The sequence below is a fragment of the Artibeus jamaicensis genome, unplaced genomic scaffold (genome assembly GCF_021234435.1).
Source record: "Artibeus jamaicensis isolate MK-2021 breed Jamaican fruit bat unplaced genomic scaffold, CSHL_Jam_final contig_1016, whole genome shotgun sequence".
Lineage (NCBI taxonomy): Eukaryota > Metazoa > Chordata > Mammalia > Chiroptera > Phyllostomidae > Artibeus > Artibeus jamaicensis.
The window spans coordinates 6,764,794-6,786,751 of NW_026521195.1; the positions used below are offsets into that span (position 1 = coordinate 6,764,794).

General features: G+C 43.1%; 1 protein-coding gene across 1 annotated transcript in view; it reads left to right on the forward strand.

The window, feature by feature from the left end:
* Window positions 1–16,356, forward strand: part of DPY19L2 (dpy-19 like 2) — a 51,577-nt gene extending 35,221 nt beyond the window's left edge. The window contains exons 15-20 of the mRNA XM_053661288.1: window positions 542–613; window positions 6,144–6,263; window positions 7,141–7,315; window positions 8,781–8,880; window positions 10,170–10,295; window positions 14,963–16,356. Coding sequence (XP_053517263.1) covers window positions 542–613; window positions 6,144–6,263; window positions 7,141–7,315; window positions 8,781–8,880; window positions 10,170–10,295; window positions 14,963–15,113 — 744 coding nt within the window. The 3' untranslated portion in view covers window positions 15,114–16,356. The remainder of the gene's footprint in view (window positions 1–541; window positions 614–6,143; window positions 6,264–7,140; window positions 7,316–8,780; window positions 8,881–10,169; window positions 10,296–14,962) is intronic.
* Window positions 16,357–21,958: the final 5,602 nt, after the last annotated feature.

Here is a 21,958-nt window from a genome sequence, read left to right on the forward strand (position 1 = left end):
GGGAAGGGACTCAGTCCTGCCTTCAGACGGTAGATGCTGCAGTCACAGGGTAAATCACTCCCCAAAACAGCAGCCGGCCGTTGTCTAGCTGCTGCGATGGCTCCAGTGCTTATCACACTCGCAGTACATACTCAGGCCAGTTTGCTGCTTGTTAGTTCTAGTTTCATAAATGAAAATAATGGAACTTTGCAGCCCAGGAAATGATAATGTAGGGCCCAGGGGTCAGTAAGTACACATTACAAAACCTAATATTATGTAAATAATAAAGGATAGACCCCCCAAAAGGCAAAAATAATGGACATATCTAATTTTTGGTTTAATACTTTTATCATTAAATTTTTTGATAAATTTGTATAACTATTTTTAAATATTGGTCTTTATATTGGAAGACAAAGGTTGGTAAATTTATATATATCCTGTTAATGACAAAGATAGTTCTACCTTTAAGAGATTTCATTGTGACACTCAGTTTAACATGAATTTTTACTCATTTAATGTAAAATTTAATAAATGACTATTTTGAATAATTGTTTTATTTCAGACTCCGCTGAGATACACAAAGACATTATTGCTTCCACTTGTAATGGTGATCACTTACTTCATCTTTAAAAAGGTATTTTTTAAAATGTATTACTTTGGGTTCAAGATAAAGACTTAGAGTAGATTAATGATAGTAGCTCAGAACTCTGTCTTATTTTTAGGGGGAACTCTTTCCCTCTCTAAAATTTTTTTATTTAAATATTTTATTATCTAGTATTACATGGCTTTTTAAGAAAGCCATATTAGAAAAGATACCCTTAATTATTCTCTGAAAAGAAATGTATTAACTACCCACCATGTGGCTATGTCAACACCCTGGGGACATGCTCCGAAGCCACCTGTAGTGTGAGCTGGGGCTGGGACAGCTGGGGAAGCAGAGGCCACCGCTGACCCTGCAACCATCGGGAGTTGGGTAGAGGGCCCATACAGACTTTGAAGCGGGGCGGAGCCGGTCAGAGGGAGGGTGTGTGTGTTAGCTTCCTCGCTCACCTGGAAGGTGAAGGTAAAACAGTCTCTGAAAGTACCCAGAGGCTGCTGCCAACCACCACCTCAGTCCACCCCGCCTCCTGTGAAATACAGGCTGAACTCCATCCAGCAAGGAGTTGCCCCCGTGCAAAAGCTTGGAATTTTAGAGCTGAAATAGATCTTAAAAGTTTACCCCAACTCTCTTTTGTTAATTAGAGGAAGTTAAGACTTCAAGATACTATTTGCCTGTGGCAAGGCTGAACCTAAACTGTTCCCAAGGACCCACTCGAACCATAAAATTGCTTCTTTCTACCGGGTGTGTTTATGTTTATGAACCAGGGCATTTTAAATGTCATGTAGTTTCTCAGAAAAGTTTTATCGATCTGATTCTATTCACAGACTTTTCGTGATGTTTTATGTGTCTTATCTGCAAACACTTATCTAAGGTAATTATATCATAGATGTTTCTAAATCATGCTATATTCAGTTATTAGATAACTTACTGACAATATCAGTTTTCCAAATGAGTGGACATTAAACTTCAGCATTGTGATTAAGAAAGGAGATATGAACCAAACTTATATGTTTCCTAAAAATGAAATACAATGGATTAGTCTTAGGGATTGCATTTATGTGTTTGGATATGTTTTAGAGATATTTATATTTGTGAATTAACTCAAAACTTAAATCAATTTAGTTTAATTTCAATATATCACTAGAATTTAAAGTCAATAAACAGAAGGATGCTAATTTTTTTTTGAGCAATTCTTTTTTAACTTTCAGAGAAAGTATAATTGTTTTTCTGAATATTCATGAAGTAGTTTTTTTCTCCATTTACAGTTGAAACTATGTGTTCCATTACATTTTTGTGGTTTAGTAAAGTCACTACACTTATGGCATAAACATATGCAAGAAAAATATGATGTGAAAGTAAATTGCTGAAGAAATTTCCTTCTGAGGCAAACCTTATCTCACATTCTATTTATGTAGATACGTCATTAGACTTACTGTGTTTAAGGAAATACATGTGGCAAGGACAGATTTAGATTTCCAGAACAATGGTGACAATAGCACAGAGAGCGCTCATGACCCCGCACCCTATGTTGATATTTCAGTAAAGTTTTGTGTGGTTGCCAGAAGTGCTCATTAGAATTTTATAGGAGAAATTGTTGAAATGGTAGAATCCTATTGGTTGAAATCATTTCTGAAACAAGAGAGCTGATAGACCCTCAGGTGGAGCTCTTGACATTCTAGAAAGAGTGTTTGTAGAGCCCTGAAAACTGTTCACATAAGGAATGTGTGAAGGAGGCTGGGTTTTTAGATTAGAAAATAGAAGAAGCGTCATGGGTCTTCAAATATTTGAGGGGGTGCAGTGTGAGAGAAGAAACACTAGAGGGAGCCCGTGGGTGGGAGATAACGGCTCAAAATAAGGTGTGTCTGCCGGATTACACACCTGAAGGTGACGGCCTTGTGGGTGTATGGGCACTGAAATAGGACACAGTCATGGTAATACATTCAGACAAAACAGTGTATCAGGAACAGAGGGAGGCTGCCCACCTATCCCCCCAGCCTTGACTGCCTAAGTGAGGAAGGCGTCAAAATGGAGACCAAGTAATTGGCTGATTTCACTAATCTCTGGGGAGACCTTCTCCCAATTACCCATTTTTCAAAAATCTCTGGATCTGTGTGTCCCCTTCAACTCCTTTCTTATTTCTCTCTCCCACTCCAAAATCCATAGTAGAAGGCCTCTGCGTCCTATAAAGCTCTGTTATAACATAGGTGGTCTTTTTAATGGAACATAAGCATGGGCAGTCTCACACTCTCATTCAAATCTAAAATAAGCCCCATGAAGATAAAAGCAGTGCCAGAGCTATTCATGCTGCGTCCACTGCACAGTACCTCGGACCCTGCAGGGGCGCCATGAGAATGCAGCCCATTTTTAGCCATAAATATTTACTAAATTTGTTAGACAGCTTTTCCAGAACTAAAAATATATATATAGCCTTTACTCAATACCTTTTCTTCTAGCAGTTTATCCTAAGGGCATACTCAGATGCTCACAGTCTGGTGTACCGGGATGTTCCTGGTACTCACAATTGTGAAAAACCAAAACCACTCAGCACTGCCTATTTAAAGCATTGTAGATGCTGCACGTGGCTGACTGTGTAACATTCTTTTCGTTCGTTTGCCTTTTCACAGGCACAGTCTCCAGCAATTAGTAGCACCTATTTTATCTTAAGAAAGAATGGCTTTTTCAGATGCCTTAAGAAGGATTGTTATAAATCATGCCTTTTTAAATTACTGTAACTTGTAATGGTATTATCTAATATTTGTATTTTCTTTATGCTTCTAAGCAGTTTAGAGAATCGAATTTTTAGCATCTAAGAAGAAATGGAAGTTTATTTTGATGTGACCATAGTATAATGGACATTTAGTAAATAGAGAATGTTTTTGTTTTATTCCAGAAAACAGCTCCTTGAACATGGTGAGGTAAAGCCTTCGTTTTAATCACTGGTAGATTGTGGGTTAAGATCTAGTTCAAGGCCAGTTTATAAAGGAACAGCCTTGCTGCTGACAGCCACCAGCGGTGCTTGCGTGGGTCAGTCGCACTGGGCTGTTTCTGCCGATCCTTCCACGTTTTAACCTGTGTTTTGAACAGTAGCAAGGAATGGAAAGCTACAAGGCTGATGTATGACCATAGAGCATAATTAAATTGAATTACCTTCAGTCATTCGTTCTTTCACTTATCCAACAAGAACAAAGATTAATGTCTGAACTGCCGAGCTAGCCAGCCATCTGGACGGGTACCTGGGGCTGGGCTTCTGCCCCACAGAAGTGGGGTGGTGGGCCAGGGAGCAGGCTTCGGCAGGGCTGCTGGACACCAAAGGCGGTGTAGCAGTGCCCCTGCCTGCAAGTGTGTGCGAGTGTTCGAGGGAGACAGGACACCGTGAGGCAGCGTTGTGCACCACACTAAGCCATTATGTGGCATGTCCAGGAAAATACCAGCACAGGCTGGAAATAGGATTTCCTAAGTAAGAACTTGTTCTTAAAGGAAGGGTCGGATATATAAGAGGGCAAGGAAATCTGAACTTTGTAGGGATAGCTTACAGTGATAACTGCTGTTTTTGAATAGCTGCTGTGTGCCATGTACAGTGCTGTTTAATTCTTATTATTCCCATTTTGCAAGTAAGAAAATGTAAACTGGGTGATACTACCCCATACAGAGATAAACACTGACATAACTTAGTAGTTGAATTCTTTGCACACATAATCAAATCCAGGAGCTCCTGGTTAGCAGGATTTGAGAGACCAGACTCCTTCCTCCTGTGGCTCTGCCATTTGTCTACACAGCTTCCCAGTGCTGTGCCATCCCCATCAACCTGCCAGCGAGGAGCGGGAACATGGAGGTTGGAGGGTTTGCAGGGGCTGCGCCTGGAAACAGCGTCCCTCACCACCACCTGCCCACCTGACGGAGGCAGGCTGGGAAAGGAGAGCAGAGGGGTCCCTGCTGAGAGGCAGAGGCCCAGAGGCACGAAGCTGTTCTCCTGAGGTGCCCCGGCCAGCTGCTGGAAAGCTTGCACTTGAACCCAAGCAGTCCATCCCCAGGGTTCCTAAAGTCAGACTCAGTGCCCCCTGCCTCCCTATTCATGTGTGTGTGCAGCCTCATTCTCACACCAGCCCTTTGAGGGAAGTGCTGTTATTTCTGTTCCACTGATGAGCACCGTAGCTGAGAAGGGGTCTAGTGACCGGCTGCGAGGCCCAAGGAGACAGAGCCCAGGGGAGCAGCGGCGGGGTCGTCTGTTAGCCCGTCACTCTGCCGCCACTGAATGTGGCTGCTTTTGTGCGAATCGGTCGGGTCACAGTCCCGAGTTCTACATGTGAGCATGCATGCACACTTAGTCTACCATGCGGTATTTAAAGCCTGCCTCTTCTCAGCAACACGACACTCCTTACTTCTGCCTTTCTCTTCTCCCCCTTCAACAGGCCCCTAATTCTGCCCAAAGATGAATTTTACTAAAGAAAAACAATTAACTGGTTTTAAAGTAAGCATTCCACACTCCAACTTTGGGTCCAAGAATTAGGAGAAAATTACATGGCAAATTTCATTTTTAAATATCTTTTTAAAAAAGGAACAGCTCTGGGTAACTCATAGGGCACATATTCTGTCAGATCCCCCCCAGAATCCATTCTGTGTGTGTTTGAACATACACACCCCAGAATCCATTCCGTTCTGCATGTACACAGCTCTACACTCTGAAAACTTTTCCATGCCATTAAGTCACCTTCCCACAGATAGTCTTTTAATGGCTGTACTCATGTGGCAATTTAGTTACTTAATCCTCTCTGCTGGCCACTTAGGATGTTTCTATTTTTACTGCTAAAATTCCACTTCAGTGACCATCTTGCAGAAGCATTTTTGTGTTTTGGTTATTCCCTTAAGTTCCCAGGACGGAGAGTTAAGTCAAAGGAGCGGACTGTCCCCTTGGTCCATATAAATACCACCGACAGAAACAGTACTACAGAAACGTCCCTGCTGGTCACTTCAGTACGTGGCATCACATCCTCTCTCACGCCTGGCATTAATTTATTGTTTGTCAATTTTGTAGATTAAAATACCTTATCATCTTCAACATTTGATTTCTTTGAATGTTAGAACATGAGGATTTAGTTGCCACTTACTTTTGGTTACATTAATTCTTTGTCCCTTTTTCTAGTGGAGTTGGTTAATATTTTAACAGCCCGGGGCTCCTGCTTTCCCCGCCCCCTGCACTGTCCCCTGCCCCAGTTCTCTTCCCTTGCCCTCACCTCATCCCCAGACACCATGACATGACTTTATTTTCGCTTCATCTGTTTATTTTTCTCTTTGCTAAACACACGGAAGTGGAAGCCGCTCAAGGGCAGGAGTCGCTCACTGTTGTTTTGTTCACCTTTGAATCTGCAGTGTCTGGAATGGTGCCTGGCAGGCAGCAGGCGTTCAATTAACCTTTGTTGAATAAATGAATGAATATTAATAGACTTATTACTAAGGTAAAACGGTCCTTGTCCTGATGAATAGTAATAGCTTTATGCGCTTAATTTTGTGTTTCTTAATTTAAAAATAGATAAGGTTAAATGGTCGTTTTGTTTTGATTCTGTAGCTGATCTTCCACACGCTGCAGCTGTTTGCCTTTTCCGCCCTTGCCGTCCTCATCATGAGGCTGAAGCTGTTCCTGACCCCGCACATGTGCGTGATGGCGTCCCTGATCTGCAGTTGGCGGGTAAGGCGTTCGGCCTGGTGCTGCCGCTGAGTAACCAAAACGTAAAGACACTGGTGTAACCTTAGATGCGTTTAATGTCAGTTCATGACTCCCTGTAGACTAAGGGAAGCAGCTTCAAATAGCTGTGAAAATTATTCCTAGTTTTTAATAAATATTTCTAAGACAAGTGATGAGGTACACCCTTCCCTCTGCGAGTAGCCCATCCACAGACGTTGATTTTTGGAGTGTGCATCTGTGCAAGGGTCCTGTGGCCCATCCAGGCTACCCCTGGCTGCTCTTCTGATTCCAGAGCAGATGCTTGCTCTGCTGCTGTTTTCTTGGCTCAGAGAGTCCCTGGGAAATGTCGACTGTTCTGCGGTTCCGTTACCATAGCTGCCATGCAGGGAGCTGGGCGAAGTAGCAAGGATATGGGGACCAAGGTGCTTCTAGAAACACCTTACTTAGTTCCAGTCATGAGAGTCTTAGAATGTCAGGTGCTTATTTTCCTGAGAGCAGCGTCCGTGTACGTAGCAGTGCCATTTCCCTCGTTGTTCAAGTTGGCCGTAAAAAGCAGCCAGATATTACAGGGTTTAGTTCTAGGGTGTTTCAAAACCGTGATTGGCTGATCTTAATCCCTGGTGACAGATCAGTACTAGAAGGATCAGGTGTGTTCCTCAGTTCTTTCAGAAGTAAAGGGCTGCATTTGTAACTGGGCCCTGTAATTCCAAAATATTTGCTCTTTTTGAACAATAGGTGAGGATAGTTCTGTAAGTGATTAGTGTACTTGATGATATCAATGGCAATCCACCTTGGTTCAAGTAGCAAGATGAAAATTTATTACTGACCCTATAGCATTCTTCATATAAGAATTATAAATAAATGGTTTCTTTCATTTCAGCTCTTTGGCTGGCTTTTTTGCAGAGTTCGTTTTGAGAACGTTATGTTTGGCCTCCTAACTGTCATGTCCCTACAAGGTTGTGCGAACCTCCGTAATCAGTGGAGCATAATAGGAGAATTTAATAATTTGCCTCAGGAAGAACTGATTCAGTGGATCAAACACAACACCAGAACAGGTATGTGGCTGCTCCGTTACATGTATCGCTGGTTTTGTACACACACACTTAAAATGCACACACATTTATACTTCCACAGATTTTGAGAATGCTAACTGCAATGCCCTCCCAATCAAAGCTTTTCCAAAGGTGATTTTGTGTCCTCATTTAAATCCTTCTGGGTAACTGTCAAAAAGAATTTTCATTAATACCAGAAATTAAGGATTGTTCACAGTTATATTCTGCAACTCTGAGATTGCTATTGTATTTTAACCCTAACAAACAGTAAATCGAATAAAGCTTTAGCAACCAAATTTCTCACCCTGTGACGGACCATTGAAGCAGCAGCCACACCCCCGTCCCCCCTCGGCGGCCCCAGCCCCAGCCCCAGCCCCAGCCCCTCCGGCACAGCATGCGAGCAGAAGGGCGCCAGAGGTGGGCGCTATCCCCTGGTTGAGAGCCAGTGCCCCAGCCTGAGAGCTTCTCTCATTAATTATTGGATCTTGCAATAATAAGTGCACATTTCTACTTCAACTGACTTCAGTATTTTCAAGTTTAAGGCATATAAAGATATTTTAATTCAAAATTACATTTAGGATAGTTAGAGTTGAAAGTAAACATTTATTTATAGTAGATCTAAATAACATGTGTTCTTATTAGTAATTTATATGCTAATTAAAATTATAATAATAATTGTATAATAATTTTTATACAAAAGTGCCAGGAGGTAAGCATTTGGTCTTTTTGTCTTCCAAGAGATAAAATTGAAAGTGAAGTCAGATGGCAGATTTGGTGAATCTGATTTATACAAAATACATCTATATGTGCCATTACTGCAAAAAGTACGACTAGCAAGGAATCACATATTTTGATTCAGTATATAACTTACAAAGTCAAACAGAAATGAAGGCCCCTGAATGATGAGTGTGTAGAGACGATCTGAGGGGAGAAAGCAGGGCGCGGCTCTGGCAGCTGGTCAGACGACATTCACAACCCACACAAGTCATCGTGAAAAGTGCACCGTGACACTCGCCCTTTAGCCTGCCCACCAGCCTCTGCGTTCCTCTCGTCCTAAATCGCTGGGACAGGGCGTGACGTGGAACGGGTGGCTCTGCGTCTCAGCTCAGTGCTGATTGGGCTGCAGCTGGAGTGGGGCTGGGGCTGTGCAGTCCTGGTGGAGTCTTCACCTGGCGGAGCCTTGGCCTCGTTCACAGAACCACACAGAACCCAACCTGTCCAGTTGCGAGTGTTCAAACGTGTGGTCCTGTACCAACATTAAGCACAGTTCCTGGCACCAGGACGGCACTCAGCAAAGGCTGGTGGTTATGGTGGGGGACAATCGATCAATTCCAGGTGCGGAAAAACAATGGCACCAACAGGTGTTGTTTAAATGCACTCTAGCATCCTCATCTGGGTTCACATAGGGAAGATCTGTAACTTTTGGTTTTCTGTCCCACACGTTATTAAAAACCATTATCTCTTGCAGACGCTGTGTTCGCGGGGGCCATGCCGACCATGGCGAGTGTGAAGCTGTCCACCCTGCGCCCCATTGTGAACCACCCGCACTACGAGGACGCAGACCTGAGGTGGGCCTCTGATGGGACCTCTGGGCTGGGCACACTCACGACTCACACCGACTCTTGCAGACAGGGAAATGTTTGCACACGCGAGCACATGCACACACACGTGCTCTCCCCCTCGTGTCCGTGCTGGAGGTTCAAAATGCATAACCACCACCCTGATATCAGGGGCCTCTCCACCCCCAGTGAGCTTAGTAAGCTCTGGCAACTGGAAAAAGCCAAAGCCAATCTTGCCAAAGTGAAGCCGGAGTCACAGAGTTCTCACTGCTCTCAGTGGGCATGCGTGCATCCCAGTGCCGCTCGGGGGCCACACCCGGGGCCGAGTCGGTTAGGCCCCTGGCCTTGGTGCCCTGCGCAGTCCCCTGCCCCCCACCCTGCCTGGTTTCAGACTCCTTTCTCCATCTCACTGCCGGCCAGTGCCTGGCCTTTCTTCAAACAGAGGGAACAAGTGTGGGAAACCTGCTGTGGTTCATGGTGTAATGAAGTGTAGAGTGTTTGTTTGCTAGGGGGTCATGAGAACTCAAGTCCCACTGAAGTCTGAACATTCTTTTCCTTAAATGACTGACTTTAAAAAATAGTTCTAATCATTCCAGGAATTGTCAGAGTAACCATTTCCTTTGCATTTAATTTTTGGCCTTTTGTTAATAGGTAAAATTTTAAGTTATTTAAAGTTCTATGTCCAGTTGTAGAGTTTGGGCATCCCACATGCTCGAACTCCTTAGGTTGCCTATACGGATTCATTCTGGGTTTCATAGAAACCCTCACTCAGGGCCACACTACATACTGTGCCATGTCTCGGTGAGCAACCCTGTTTCTCAGCTTCCCTGAAGGTGCTTCACCTGGCTGCTGCCCTGGGTGCCGCTGCTGGAAGCTTCCATTTCCTACATTCACCTTCAACTCATGTGTCTTCTGGAGCTTCTGTAGATGAAGCTGTCTCCTGAGATCTGTGTTTTCACTGTGCTTAGTCTCTGCCTGCATGCATTCCACGAGTAGGTTAATTATTTTATAAATGGTACAAAGCAAATTGTATATTCCGAATGATTATCCTGCTGTCCAATTCTAGGTTCTAAACTGGTTAATAAGCAATTCATGCAAAATTCACACTGCTGTACATTTTAGCATGTGTAGGAAATAAGGGGTATGGAAACTGCTGTCCCCCAAATGATCTGTGCCATTTGGGATCATATGTATAAATGTTCTATCCAGTGAGCATTATGATTTTAATTTGCTAGAAAAATATCTTTATTCTATTATCACATATTAAAAGTGTCTTTAATCTATCTTTAAATTTAAAGGGCCCGGACAAAAATAGTTTATTCTATGTATAGTCGAAAATCTACAAAAGAAGTAAGAGACAAATTGTTGGAGTTACATGTGAATTATTTTATTTTAGAAGAGGCATGGTGTGTTGTGAGAACCAAGTGAGTATGAGCCCTATGATATATTTTTTAGCAACACTGTTTTATTTTATTAAAAATAGTCCTAATTCTTGAAGAAGTTTTGTTCTGAATAAATGTCATTAAAATATTTTACTTAAAATTATTTCATGTAGGAAAGTAAAATTATACTACCTTTTAAGCAGAATTTAATTTAAAAGAATTATAGTGTTAGTTTCCTGATTTTAAAATTTTAATTTATTATTTAAAATGTAACTTTTTCATGCTTTTCCAAGTTTTTATGATAATTTTTATTAGATGTGTGAAATGCAGATTTGAATTTACAGCTGAGTAAGATATTAACATTCTGCTACTACAACTGAATTACATTGGATTTATAAGAATTATGAGAAAAATTTAACATAACTCAAAAGGATATAAAACAGGTTATTTTTTATTTCTGAATTTTGAATCTCTAAAAATCATCAAGTACAAAAATGGTTAGTTGATATTTTGAGGGCTTTCTTTTTAGACTCTTTGATCTAAGGGGCACTAAGTTGTGTTGAGCCCGATGTGGAACATTTTCACTTCACCTGTGGATAATTAGGAATTAGGCTTTCAGACAGTGGCAAAAAGCTAAGTTCAGAAATTTTAGTAGCGTATTCTTCTATAGAATTTTAGTATCTAATAAATACATCTAGGGAGCAATGGCGTCATGCAAAAGAAGAGACAGGAACATCATTATGTTCATGTATGTGCATCATATTAATTTCACTCAAAATTTAATAAAACACAGTAGACTTCAAAACAAGGCTTGTTACCACAGATATATATATTTTTTTATTTTATTGATTATGCCATTACAGTTGTTCTATTCCCCCCTTCATTCCCCTCCACCCTGCACCCCCCACCATTCCCTCCCACCTTTACCCCCCTTTAATTTATGACCATGTGTCTCAAATGCTTTAGATTCCATATTTCCCATACTATTCTTGCCCTCCCCCATCTATTCTCTACCTACTGTCTATGCTACTTATTTTCTGTACCTTCTCCTTCTCCTCCTCCCACTCCCCTGTTGTTAACCCTCCATGTGATCTTTATTTCTATGGTTCACTCCTGATCTGCTGTCCTCTTAGTTTGCTTTTGTTTTAGGTGTTGTTATTAATAACTGTGAGTTTGCTGTCTTTTCACTCTTCATATCTTTTATCTTCTTTTTCTTAGATAAGTCCCTTTAACATTTCATATAATAAAGGCTTGGTGATGATGAACTCCTTGAATTTGATCTTATCTGAGAAGCACTTTATCTGCCCTTCCATTCTAAATGAAACTTTTGCTGGATAGAGCAATCTTGGTTGTAGGTTTTTAAATTTCATGACTTGGAATACCTCTTTCCAGCCCCTTCTTGCCTGTAAGGTCTCTTTTGAGAAATCTGCTGACAGTCTGATGGGAACTTCTTTGTAGGTGACTGTCCCCTTATCTCTTGCTGCTTCTAGGATTCTCTCCTTCATTTTAATCTTGGCTAATGTAATGATGATGTGCCTTGGTGTGTTCCTTCTTGGGTCCAACTTCTTTGGGACTCTCTGAGCTTCCTGGATTTCCTGGAAGTCTATTTCCTTTGCCAGATTGGGGAAATTCTCCTTTATTATTTGTTCAAATAAGTTTTCCACTGGTGGCTGTTCCTCTTCTTCTTCTGGTACCCCTATAATTCGGACGTTGGAGTGTTTAAAGATGTCCTGGAGGTTCCTAAACCTCTCCTCATTTTTTTGAATTCTTGTTTCTTCATATTTTCCTGTTTGGTCATTTTTTTCTTTCTTCTGGTTTACTCCCTTAATTTGAGTCCCAGTTTCCTTTTCATCACTATTGGTTTCCTGTGCAATTCCCTTCATTTCAATTAGTTTAGCCTTCATATGTTCCTGTAATTTGTGACTAAAATCAACCAGTTCTGTGAGCATCCTGATCACCAGTGTTTTGAACTGTGCATCTGAAAGTTTTGCTATTTCTTTGTCACTTAGAGTTATGGGCTCTGGGGCTTTGAGATCTTCTTGAGCCATTTTTGGTCTGTTTGTGCCCATTAAGTATGAGGAGCAGATCCTTAGGTGTTCACCGGCAGGGGGGGGGGCACCCAGGTCGCTGGGTTGTGATGCTGTATGTGGTGGCGGGGTCAGAGTGGGGAAATAGCGGCCCCCTCTGCTGCTTCCTGCCGCTGGGGCCTGCTCGGTCCCATCTCACTGCTCACTCCTTCTCCAGTCTATCTGTGCATGAATGTGTGACCACAGTCAACCCGCTGCCCTGCGCCCTTGCTGGGTCCACCCGTCGCTCACTGGGTCGCTCACTGGGTCTGCCCATTGCAACCCCATGCCTGGGATCCACGCGCCTGAGTCCATCTGACCAAGTTTTCCTGTGCAACCCTGCTCCACCAGCTGCTGGCTTTGCCCCTCTTACCAGTCAGGCTGAAGAATTCGTTGTTATCAGACTTCCGAAAAGTTCAATATTCTGTATTCTGACTGTGTTTTCTGTTGCTAATATTTTGTTGTCTCTAAACTTGGTTGTGTGAGAAAGCAGGCATCTCCACCTATGCCTCCATGTTAGGGGAAGACTACCACAGGTATTTTATAATGACCAAAGGGTCACTGCATCAAAAAATATGTAGCGATTATAAATGCATATACATCTAAACAGCATTTAAAAATACGCAAAGTGAAAATATGCAGAACTAATAAAAAATAAACAAACCTTCAGTCATGGTTTGAAATGTTAACATTCCTTTCTCTACAGAGAAAAATAGATAAATAGCCAGTAAGGATTAAAAAAAAAAAAATGAACAACAGCCTAAGCTGGTGTGGCTCAGTGGATTGAGCACCAGCCTGCAAACCAAAGGGTTGTTGGTTGGATTCCTGGTCAGGGCAGATGCCTGGGTTGCAGGCTAGGTCTCTCGTAGGGAGCATGTGAGAGGTAACCACACACTGATGTTTCTCTCCCTCCCTTATCCTTCTCTAAAAATAAATCTTTAAAAAATAAAAGATACAAAGACAAACAGTATCAAATACCCTGGTCTAATTGGCATTTATAGAACGCTGCAGGGAACAGCTGGAGAACACTCATTCTTTTACAGAGCACATGGGACATGCATTAGAAGAGAAGATACCGTGGGCCATAAAAGAGTCTCAGTGTGCTCAGTGAAATCATGCAGAATTAAATGAGAAATGAATAAATAGATGATGAGTAAATCCATACGTATTTGCAAACTAGCCAATAAACTTATGGGTCAAAATTAAAAGCACAAAGGAAATGTAAAAAGGGATGTTTTTTACTTGAATGGAAAGGAGTCTTAAGCAATGTTGCTGATCTAACTGGAGATCTGTGTAGGAGAAAAACTGAACCCCGACCCACACTACGCCACACACAAAACTGAACTTGACATGGATTACAGAACTAAATGTAACAGCTAAAACTGTATTTCTTAGAACACAGAGCACAAACCATAAAACGTGAATAAGTTATATACATCAAAACTGAAGTCTTTTCCTCAAAAGGTGTTAAGAAACTGAAAAGGCAAGCCACAGACGGGGAGAAAACAATTGCAAAGCATGTATCTGATGAAGGACTTACATACATAGTTTATATAAAGAAATTTCACAAATTAACAACAGCTGGAATCTGAAAGCGCCGAGCCCACGTGGCTGCTGCACGCCACAGGGGGTCCAGGCCAGTTGACTGACTACGAACAGGCGATCAGCACAAGAACAAAACAGATTCCAGAGTCATAGCAGTTTGCAACCCCCAGGGTCTCGTTCCCAGCCAACAGTGATCAGACCTGCGAAGAAATGGACGGAATGACCAGGCCTAAGGGGAAAAGTTGGCAGACACCGATTTCAGCGGGCCCAGATGTTGGACTTAGCAGTCAAAACCTGCAAAGCGGCTATTATAGACACATTCAAATAATTAAGGAAAATACTGTTTAGGGAGAAACACTACTTCATCTAGTCCACTCATAGAGCCACCCAATGGGCATGGGTGGAGGAGGAGAAACTTGGCGTCAGAGCTTCCTTTTCCCGTCTTTGGCCTTGTTTTCACGCTGATCCACATGGATTTAAGCCCCCAAATAGGAAGTTTATCAGGAACTGTATTCACTTTTAAAAATTTGTCTCATTCCACAATTAATGGGTTTTGTATTTGGTTGCTGGTAATCACTTAGAAAATATAGTGATCTATATTTATTTTGAAAATGAAATTTTAAATATATAGTTCTGAATGTATACTGAACCTTTGTTGGATTCAAAATGCATTGATTATTTGATTACATGGAAAATAAAAATGCAACCTACTTATTTTTATCCTTTATCTCTAAATATTGAACTTAGGCTTTTTGAAATGGTGCCTTAAAATCTTTAATGTGCCCTGGCTGGTGTAGCTCAGTGGATTGAGTGCGAGCCTGCGAACCAAAGAATGGTGGTTCGATTCCCAGTCAGGGCACATGCCTGGGTTGCAATCCAGGTCCCAGCAGGGGACGCATGAGAAGCAACCATACATTGATATTTCTCTCCCTCTCTCCTTCCCTTCCCCTCTAAAGATAAATAAATAAAATCTCTTAAAAATCTTTAATGTACTGAATAAGTCTCTTAAAGTCTAGGAGCTGCTCTACAATTTATGTGTCTCCTCTGGATATGAACGCACCGACTATGGTTTACCTGGCCTTCTTCTCCTTTTTTCAGGCCCGGTTGCAGCATGCTAGAGATTTGGGATCTGGAAGACCCTTCCAATGCAGCGAACCCCCCCTTATGCAGTATCCTGGTCAAGGATGCCCGGCCTTACTTCACCACGATGTTTCAGAACAGTATGTACAGAGTACTGAAGGTCGGCTGAGGCCGCGACCGCCCGCCGCACTGTGGTGCAGATGTGCACCGCAGACGGTCATTCTGGCTTGTTTACATTGATCGACATCACAGGCCTTAGTCAGGGACCCTTAAAAAGAAGAAAATAAAGCAATTTAGTTTTTCCGATTGCTAAAGGAGGGTACATTATTTCATTGTTTTCCATTGAATGTCAGCCTTATTAAGCTTGCATTTAAATAATTAAATCATTTCATACTGCATAACAAATGTTCATCTTTAAGGTTTAAAAAACAGTATGTAAAAGAACAATGAAATTTAACAAATCAAAGAGATGTAAGTCTTTTCAATCCAACTAGGTGAATTGCTTCAGGTTTTCTCTAGTACCAGGGCATACTGGTTCCGACTCTCTAAACCACTTGGACAGAGTAAAGCTGTTCCTGACACAACACCTCAGACCCCGATACTGACCTCGGGGTCACAACCTCTGACCTCTGCGGGGAAATTTGTTTGTGACCATGCCACCACTAAGATTGTTCCTGCTTTCACTAGCCTCTGGGAAGGTCTTTAATAGCTTTTAATAACTTTTTATCGCTTCAAGTTAAGTATTTTTACAAACAGCTTACTCTGTAATGTTTTGATCCTCTCGAGTCTATTTAACCAACCAGATAAGTATTTTTTCCATTGATTAATTCTCTAAGTTTAGCAGCTTATTCATCTGTCTTTAGAATCCAGTGGTTTTTCTTTTAATATCCAGGCAAAATAAAAAATTGCTATCGTACATGATATAATTTTGGCTGAAATATAATCAGAAAAGAAACTCCAGTTAAATTTATCAAATGAAATTTTAAGATTCTAGATCTTGAATTAAGCAAATGCATTTTGTCTTGCTAGCCTTGCAGCTCATCGGACCGGGCCTTTGTTTTTTTTTTCTGGTCACCGTCATTTGCAGTAACGTAGTTTAAGTCCTTTTCAACTTTCAGAGTTGCAAAACATTTCACTGTAGGACACAAAGCAGCTGAGAAAGCATGCCACAGTTTATTTATTTTAGCATTTTCAAATAATTTGTTTCAGTGTGTGGACAAAGAAGAAAGAGGCATAACACCTGACATTCATCAAGTTACTGTAATACATACTAGACGGTGTTTGCATAGGAAACATTTTTTAAAGTTGGCAGAATTAAATGACAACAACAAAATGGGACAAGTTGTAGTAACTTATAAAATGTTCCATGTAAATATAATGTATTAATATGGGTTTATGTAACTTTCATGCGCTGTGTGTGTTTAAGAATTAAATGAGCCTTGAAAATTCTGCTCATGTTTTCTATTTTTCCTCATCCTTTATTGTTCTGAAATTGAAATAGTTTTGCTGTGAAGGTAGAAATCACCAGGTCCTGGATTCATGGTCTGGCGATGATACTTAGCCACTGTAGAACAATTCTGCACAGTCCCCCACAGAAGGCAGTGTATGGTGATGGAAACAGTGTGGCCTTCTGACAAGTCGGATCTAAGTTTGAATCCTGGCACCTCATTTACTAGGTGTGCTACCACTCAATCAAAAGTCAGAAGATATTTATTGAGCACTTGCTGTATGCCATGAACTGTGTTGTTCCACTTATTTATTCATTCATTGATTGATTCTTGTATGTGCCCTGACTGGGGATCAAACTGACAACCTTGGCATATGGGGGTGGCGCTCTAACCAACTGAGCTACTTGGTCAGGGCATCTGAGCTTCAGTTTCTTTACCTGTATGTAAGTCAGAAGTCACAGGACCTAGTTGGAAGGTCATTCTGAGGCTTAGTAAGAATGTGTGCAAGTGCTCGGGCGTGTAGGGCCCGACACACGCTAGTTCCATTCGCTCCCTCACCCAGTAAGGAGCTCAGCAATGTTACGTCACCTGGTCGGTCACCTCGTCTCAGGACTCCAAGTCTCTTGCCTTTATTTTGTGTCAGTAAACAGGAATGTTGGACTATAGCCCCCAAAAGATGAGAATTCTGTTTTTGCAACCTAACATATCGGTGTATTTGGTAGTTTTCTATATCAAACACCCATGTTCCATAATATATAGGAGAGATACAAATTAAATTTGTTTCTATTTTCAAAAGGGTCATGGCTCCTCCCACCCAGCTTGCAGCAGCCAGTGCCAGGCGAGGGACGGCGAGAGGCAGTCCTTCCCCGCACCCCCAGACCCTGTCCAACTCCAGGTTCCCACAGTGGAGAAAAGTCCTTTGAGCACGGGCGAGCCCAGACACGCGGGCCGTGCAGGCACAGCGCACACACGCTGTGCACGTCTGTGAAGTGATGGGCACTGAAAGTCGGTCACAGAATGCCTCCAGCCAAGTCCAGCTGTTTTGAATGAACAGCTAGGCTTCATTAGACTCTTTACAATGTCGTGAAAAGCAAAACCATCTTAATCTGAAGTGTAGTTATTGTTTATAGACTCATACCTAGTGAAATGATGTACTGTATTATGAAAACAATTTCTTCTACAGTAAGTAGGAGGAAATACCCACTAAAAACTGTTAGTGAGCAAAATGTTTATTTTACATAGACTTAGCGCCATCTGCCGGCTCTTAAGTATTACAATGTTTGTCATGAAATAGCTACAAAAAGAGTTAAGTAGCTGGTTTGCACATTTTAAAGATGGGAGAAATCCAGGCAGAAACAGAAAACTCAAGGACATGAGCTACACTTCTTTTTAGTTGTGATTATCTCTGCAGGTAGGGATGGAACAGTAATTCCCGGTTCTTCTCTGCCTTAACCACAACATCTCCACTGTTTCTTCCTGTTCTCCCTCCTCTGGTGCCTTGGGGGTGGGTGGGGGGTGGGGTTCTCTGCTTTGGTCCCGCCTTCCTGTAGGATGATGGACACTCCCAACTTCTCACTTCAGCCGCAATGAATGCACTGCTTGAATTTTTCAGCATCTCTTTTTGCTGCGCGTGCTCACACTGTCGCCTCAGTCTGTTAAAGTCTTACTTGTCCTCCTTCCACTTGCTCTTCCTGCTCATGCCTTCACCTCTCAGCTCAGATGTCCCCTCCACCAGGAAGCCTGCTGGGACCATCTCCTTAAGGTCTGCTAATGCCACTCCACTTGCCAAGTAGTTTGATCATTTTAAAATTATCTCTTTACCTCTGAGAGTCTCTCATTGAGCTAAGAGCTACTTAAATATAGGGCTTGTGTCGTTTGATTCATATTCTACTTCTCATCGTTCCTGGCACATAGTAGGTGCTCAGTAAATGTTGTATGAAGGAATAACATGGAAAATAAGTGGTTGAAACATAGGGAAAAAAATTAAAGACATGGTGGTTAGTGATCCCATTGGGTAACTTTTGCTGTTCCTAGTATATACCTCATTTAGCCCCCAAATGGATCAACATATCTTGTAGGTCTCCAACACTGTTTGGGGTGCTGCTGGATCAAATTCAAAATATCAGTGTGTAGATTAAGACTGGCTTCAATTCCTGCTCTATCTCTTCCTAGCTTGGCAATTTAACATTTTTCTCATATGCAAAATGGAGATATAAAAGGCAGGCAACAATAGGCTTACAGTTTTAAAACAATACAATAATAAGTAATAATACAATAATAAACTTTTACAACTGTAAACCTACTTTTGCTCATCTCTGCACTCCTCTGTGAAAGAGAAAACCACGGGCCCCAAACAAGGGCACCTGTGCTAACCACCCACAACGCCTCACCTGGATATAATAACTCACCTGTCTGTCTCACCTTCTCTCAGGAAAAGAACCTTGACCAGTCTGGAATTTTCTGGTCAACACCAAGAAGGTAATTTGATAAAACCCAGAAGATATTGTGGTCTAAAAACGATGCTTTCTCTCCTTTAGTAACACCTCCCTTGCCCTGCCCACCCTTCTCCCTGGGAAACCCTTCCATTCGGTACATTCCCACTGAGCACCCCGCTAGCGGCTGGATCGGGGGTGCTGTGTGGTGCATGAGTTGCCTAATGGAGCCAATGAGATCTGTCAAGTTCCTCGGCCACATTTCATCCTTGAACACTTCAAAATGGTCTCTGAAAGAGAAAAATAAGGTGATACATGTGCATAAGAAACAGAACAAGTGCCCTGGAGGTGGCTGTTGGTTCTTTTCGCTTGTTGTTCTTGCCGAAGTCGGATCAGCACTGAGCCAACTGCGGATGGGACGGGTTCCTGCCCTCCCTCCGGTAGTTTGTTTATTCTTTAGGGACCATCCGTCCCCTCCAGAGTCTATTATCAATCGTTCGCTATGGCGATTCGGGAAGCGTTGCTCTTGTGCTGCTTCTCTGATGAGGTCTAACTTACGCCTCTGGTTCGGGGAAGCCACTATGCTGGAGACAGAAAATGCACACCGCCTAAATCCACGGCTGCAGCTTACCCTTCGAAGTTGCGGGGTGCTATTGTGTAGGGGTATCCCGTGGTGTTAAGTTTTAAAATAACTGAATTTTTTCAGGTGGTCTTTCCCTTCAGGTATAAAACAAGAAACTCAACAACCCCAGACCTCTAGAGCATGGCTTCTGACCAATATCTCACCAGGGAACGCAAAGCAAATTGAAAAGGATAAGATAACTCCTTATCTCACCAAACTGCCCTAGGCAAAAACCATTTATATAAGGGGATAGAACTGCAGGTTTAGAAAGGACGGACCCTGGGAGTGGTCATTTCAAGAAGGGCTGGCTGAGAATCGGGACACAGGCACTTCTGCAAGGGGAAGACCTTGGTTTCCAAAGGTCCTCCCAAGAACCGTCTCAAATATCACTGGCCAAGAAGACTGCCCAGTGCTGCTCCTCCCAACCCTTCTCAGGGTTGGCATAGGCCTGGGGGTGCAGGGCAGGGCTGAACTTTGGGGAGGGGATCGGTCTCCAGCGGTGCCCCAGCAGCGAGGGACAGGGAAGCAGGCCAAGAGGACGTTGTGTGGACCCAGGAGTTCCTGCCCCAGCAGCACCGGTTCCTTCTATTCCTGTGATCAGAATCTGACTCATGGGAGCTGCACCTGCAGTGAAGGAGCCCCGCAGCTGACCACCCTGCCCCAGGCTCCCTGGAAAACTCTGAAGAGACCCAGCTTCCTCCCAGGGTAAGATCCTGTGTCTGCTGGCAGAGCCCCAAGGCTCCCTGCCGCCTCTGCTCAGGCCGGGGACTTGCATTGTGCTCCGGCCCGCGGAGCAATCAACTGGGGCTCGACCACCTACCTAGAACAAATGGGTTGGGGGGACAAGAGGCGCGAAGAATGGCAGCAAGACAAAAGATTCTGGTCAAGCTGCAAACTTTATTTTTCCGAACTGGGTATATATATGGGGGGGAAGGGAGAGGAAGGAGATTAGGTTGCTTGCTATTGGCTAGCTTGAGACAAAGAAGGGCCTGCTTATTGATTACTTGGGTGCAACTGGTACTCGTGGACACCTCATGTGCCTGTAGCCGATTGGCTTTGTGGAGTGCACAGGTTCCTGTAATCAATGCAATGTTTTTAGCTAGAAGCCAGGTGTAAGGTTCCCAACAGCATTGAGCAGAAGTCCAGGGCAAAGGCCTTTGAGGTGCTCACTCCCCCTTTGCTTGTTTACTAGAATCCATTTGCTGGGATTAAAAATTATCTGCAGAATATCAAATTCCCTGCAGAGGCCACTTTGGGACAGCGTGGGCTGTGTGAGTGGAACTCAGTGTAGCCCCAGAGGGTGGTGCGGCGCTGGTCCTGGCGCTGGGAGTCACGTGGCCTTCAGCCAGACAGGCTGCACGCTGGACTTGGAACCTGCAGGTGAGTGGCTGCGATGAGCGGTTGCTGAAAACTCTCACAGGCAAAGTTCCCAAGTATGTGAAAACCTGGAAAGTGTCCTGAAATGGCTTTGACTGCATTCATACTCTGCAGGTTGTAAGTGCTTTTTTTTTTAAACTAAAAACATTTGTAAGGCTTTCATGGGAGCACAAAGACATCATGAAGTGTGGCACGCACTCGCGTGGTTGTTAATTCCGTCAGAGACACAGGAAATCGGAAAGCCTTTTTATAAAACATTTTTTACTTATTTCTACTTGGAGAGAAGGAGAGGGAGAGAAACATCGACTGGCAGCCTCCCACCTGCCCCAGATGGGGCCTTGGCTCCCAACCCAGGGTTGTGCTCTGAACAGGGATCGAACCCAGCAACCTTACAGTTCACATGCCAGTGCTCAAACCACTGAGCCGCAGCAGCCAGGGCCGGAAGACCTATTCTTAAGTGACGTCTTTAAGCAAAAGTAAAAGGGGGTGGCTTGTGGATGTGGACTGGGCTGCCTGCCCTGTAGCTGAGGGAAACTGAGATCGGAACTGCCACTCTGAGCCCGGGTGACTCCATCTCCCCACTCCAATTTCTTCATGGTGATTAATAGCTTCAGGCTGAGCAGAAAGACAGCTGGCCTGCCCAGGCTTTAGTGCGCCCATCCGGGAAGTGAAGGGGATTCAGTGTGACCACCAAGAAGGTTTGCAGAGCACTGCCCCGTCTCAGGCTGACCCAGCTGTGTTCATGGGATCGTTCTCAGAGATGTGTGATGGGTTGTTATGATCAGGTGTGTTTAACAAGACCAAAAAAAAAAAAATGTTACTCATGCCAAGCATCTGAAAGTCAATTTCAAGGCAAAGCAGATAATTTTTTTTAAAGTGATCACGTTCTTGCTATGTGCTAGACAGAGGAAGGAGCTCAGAGGGAAGCAATACATTCTCTGCCTTCAAGGAGGAAACAGACACACAAGTCAGCAATTATACTAAATCCTATGGGTAATGGCGGCAGTGGTAGTGAAGGATGTTTCCAGAATGTGGACTCAAAAATGGGACCCTGGGTCATCATGATTCCTGGGAGAGGAAGCTACCAATATGCAAATGAGCGGCAGGTGGACTCACAGACCACTGCCCTGACAAG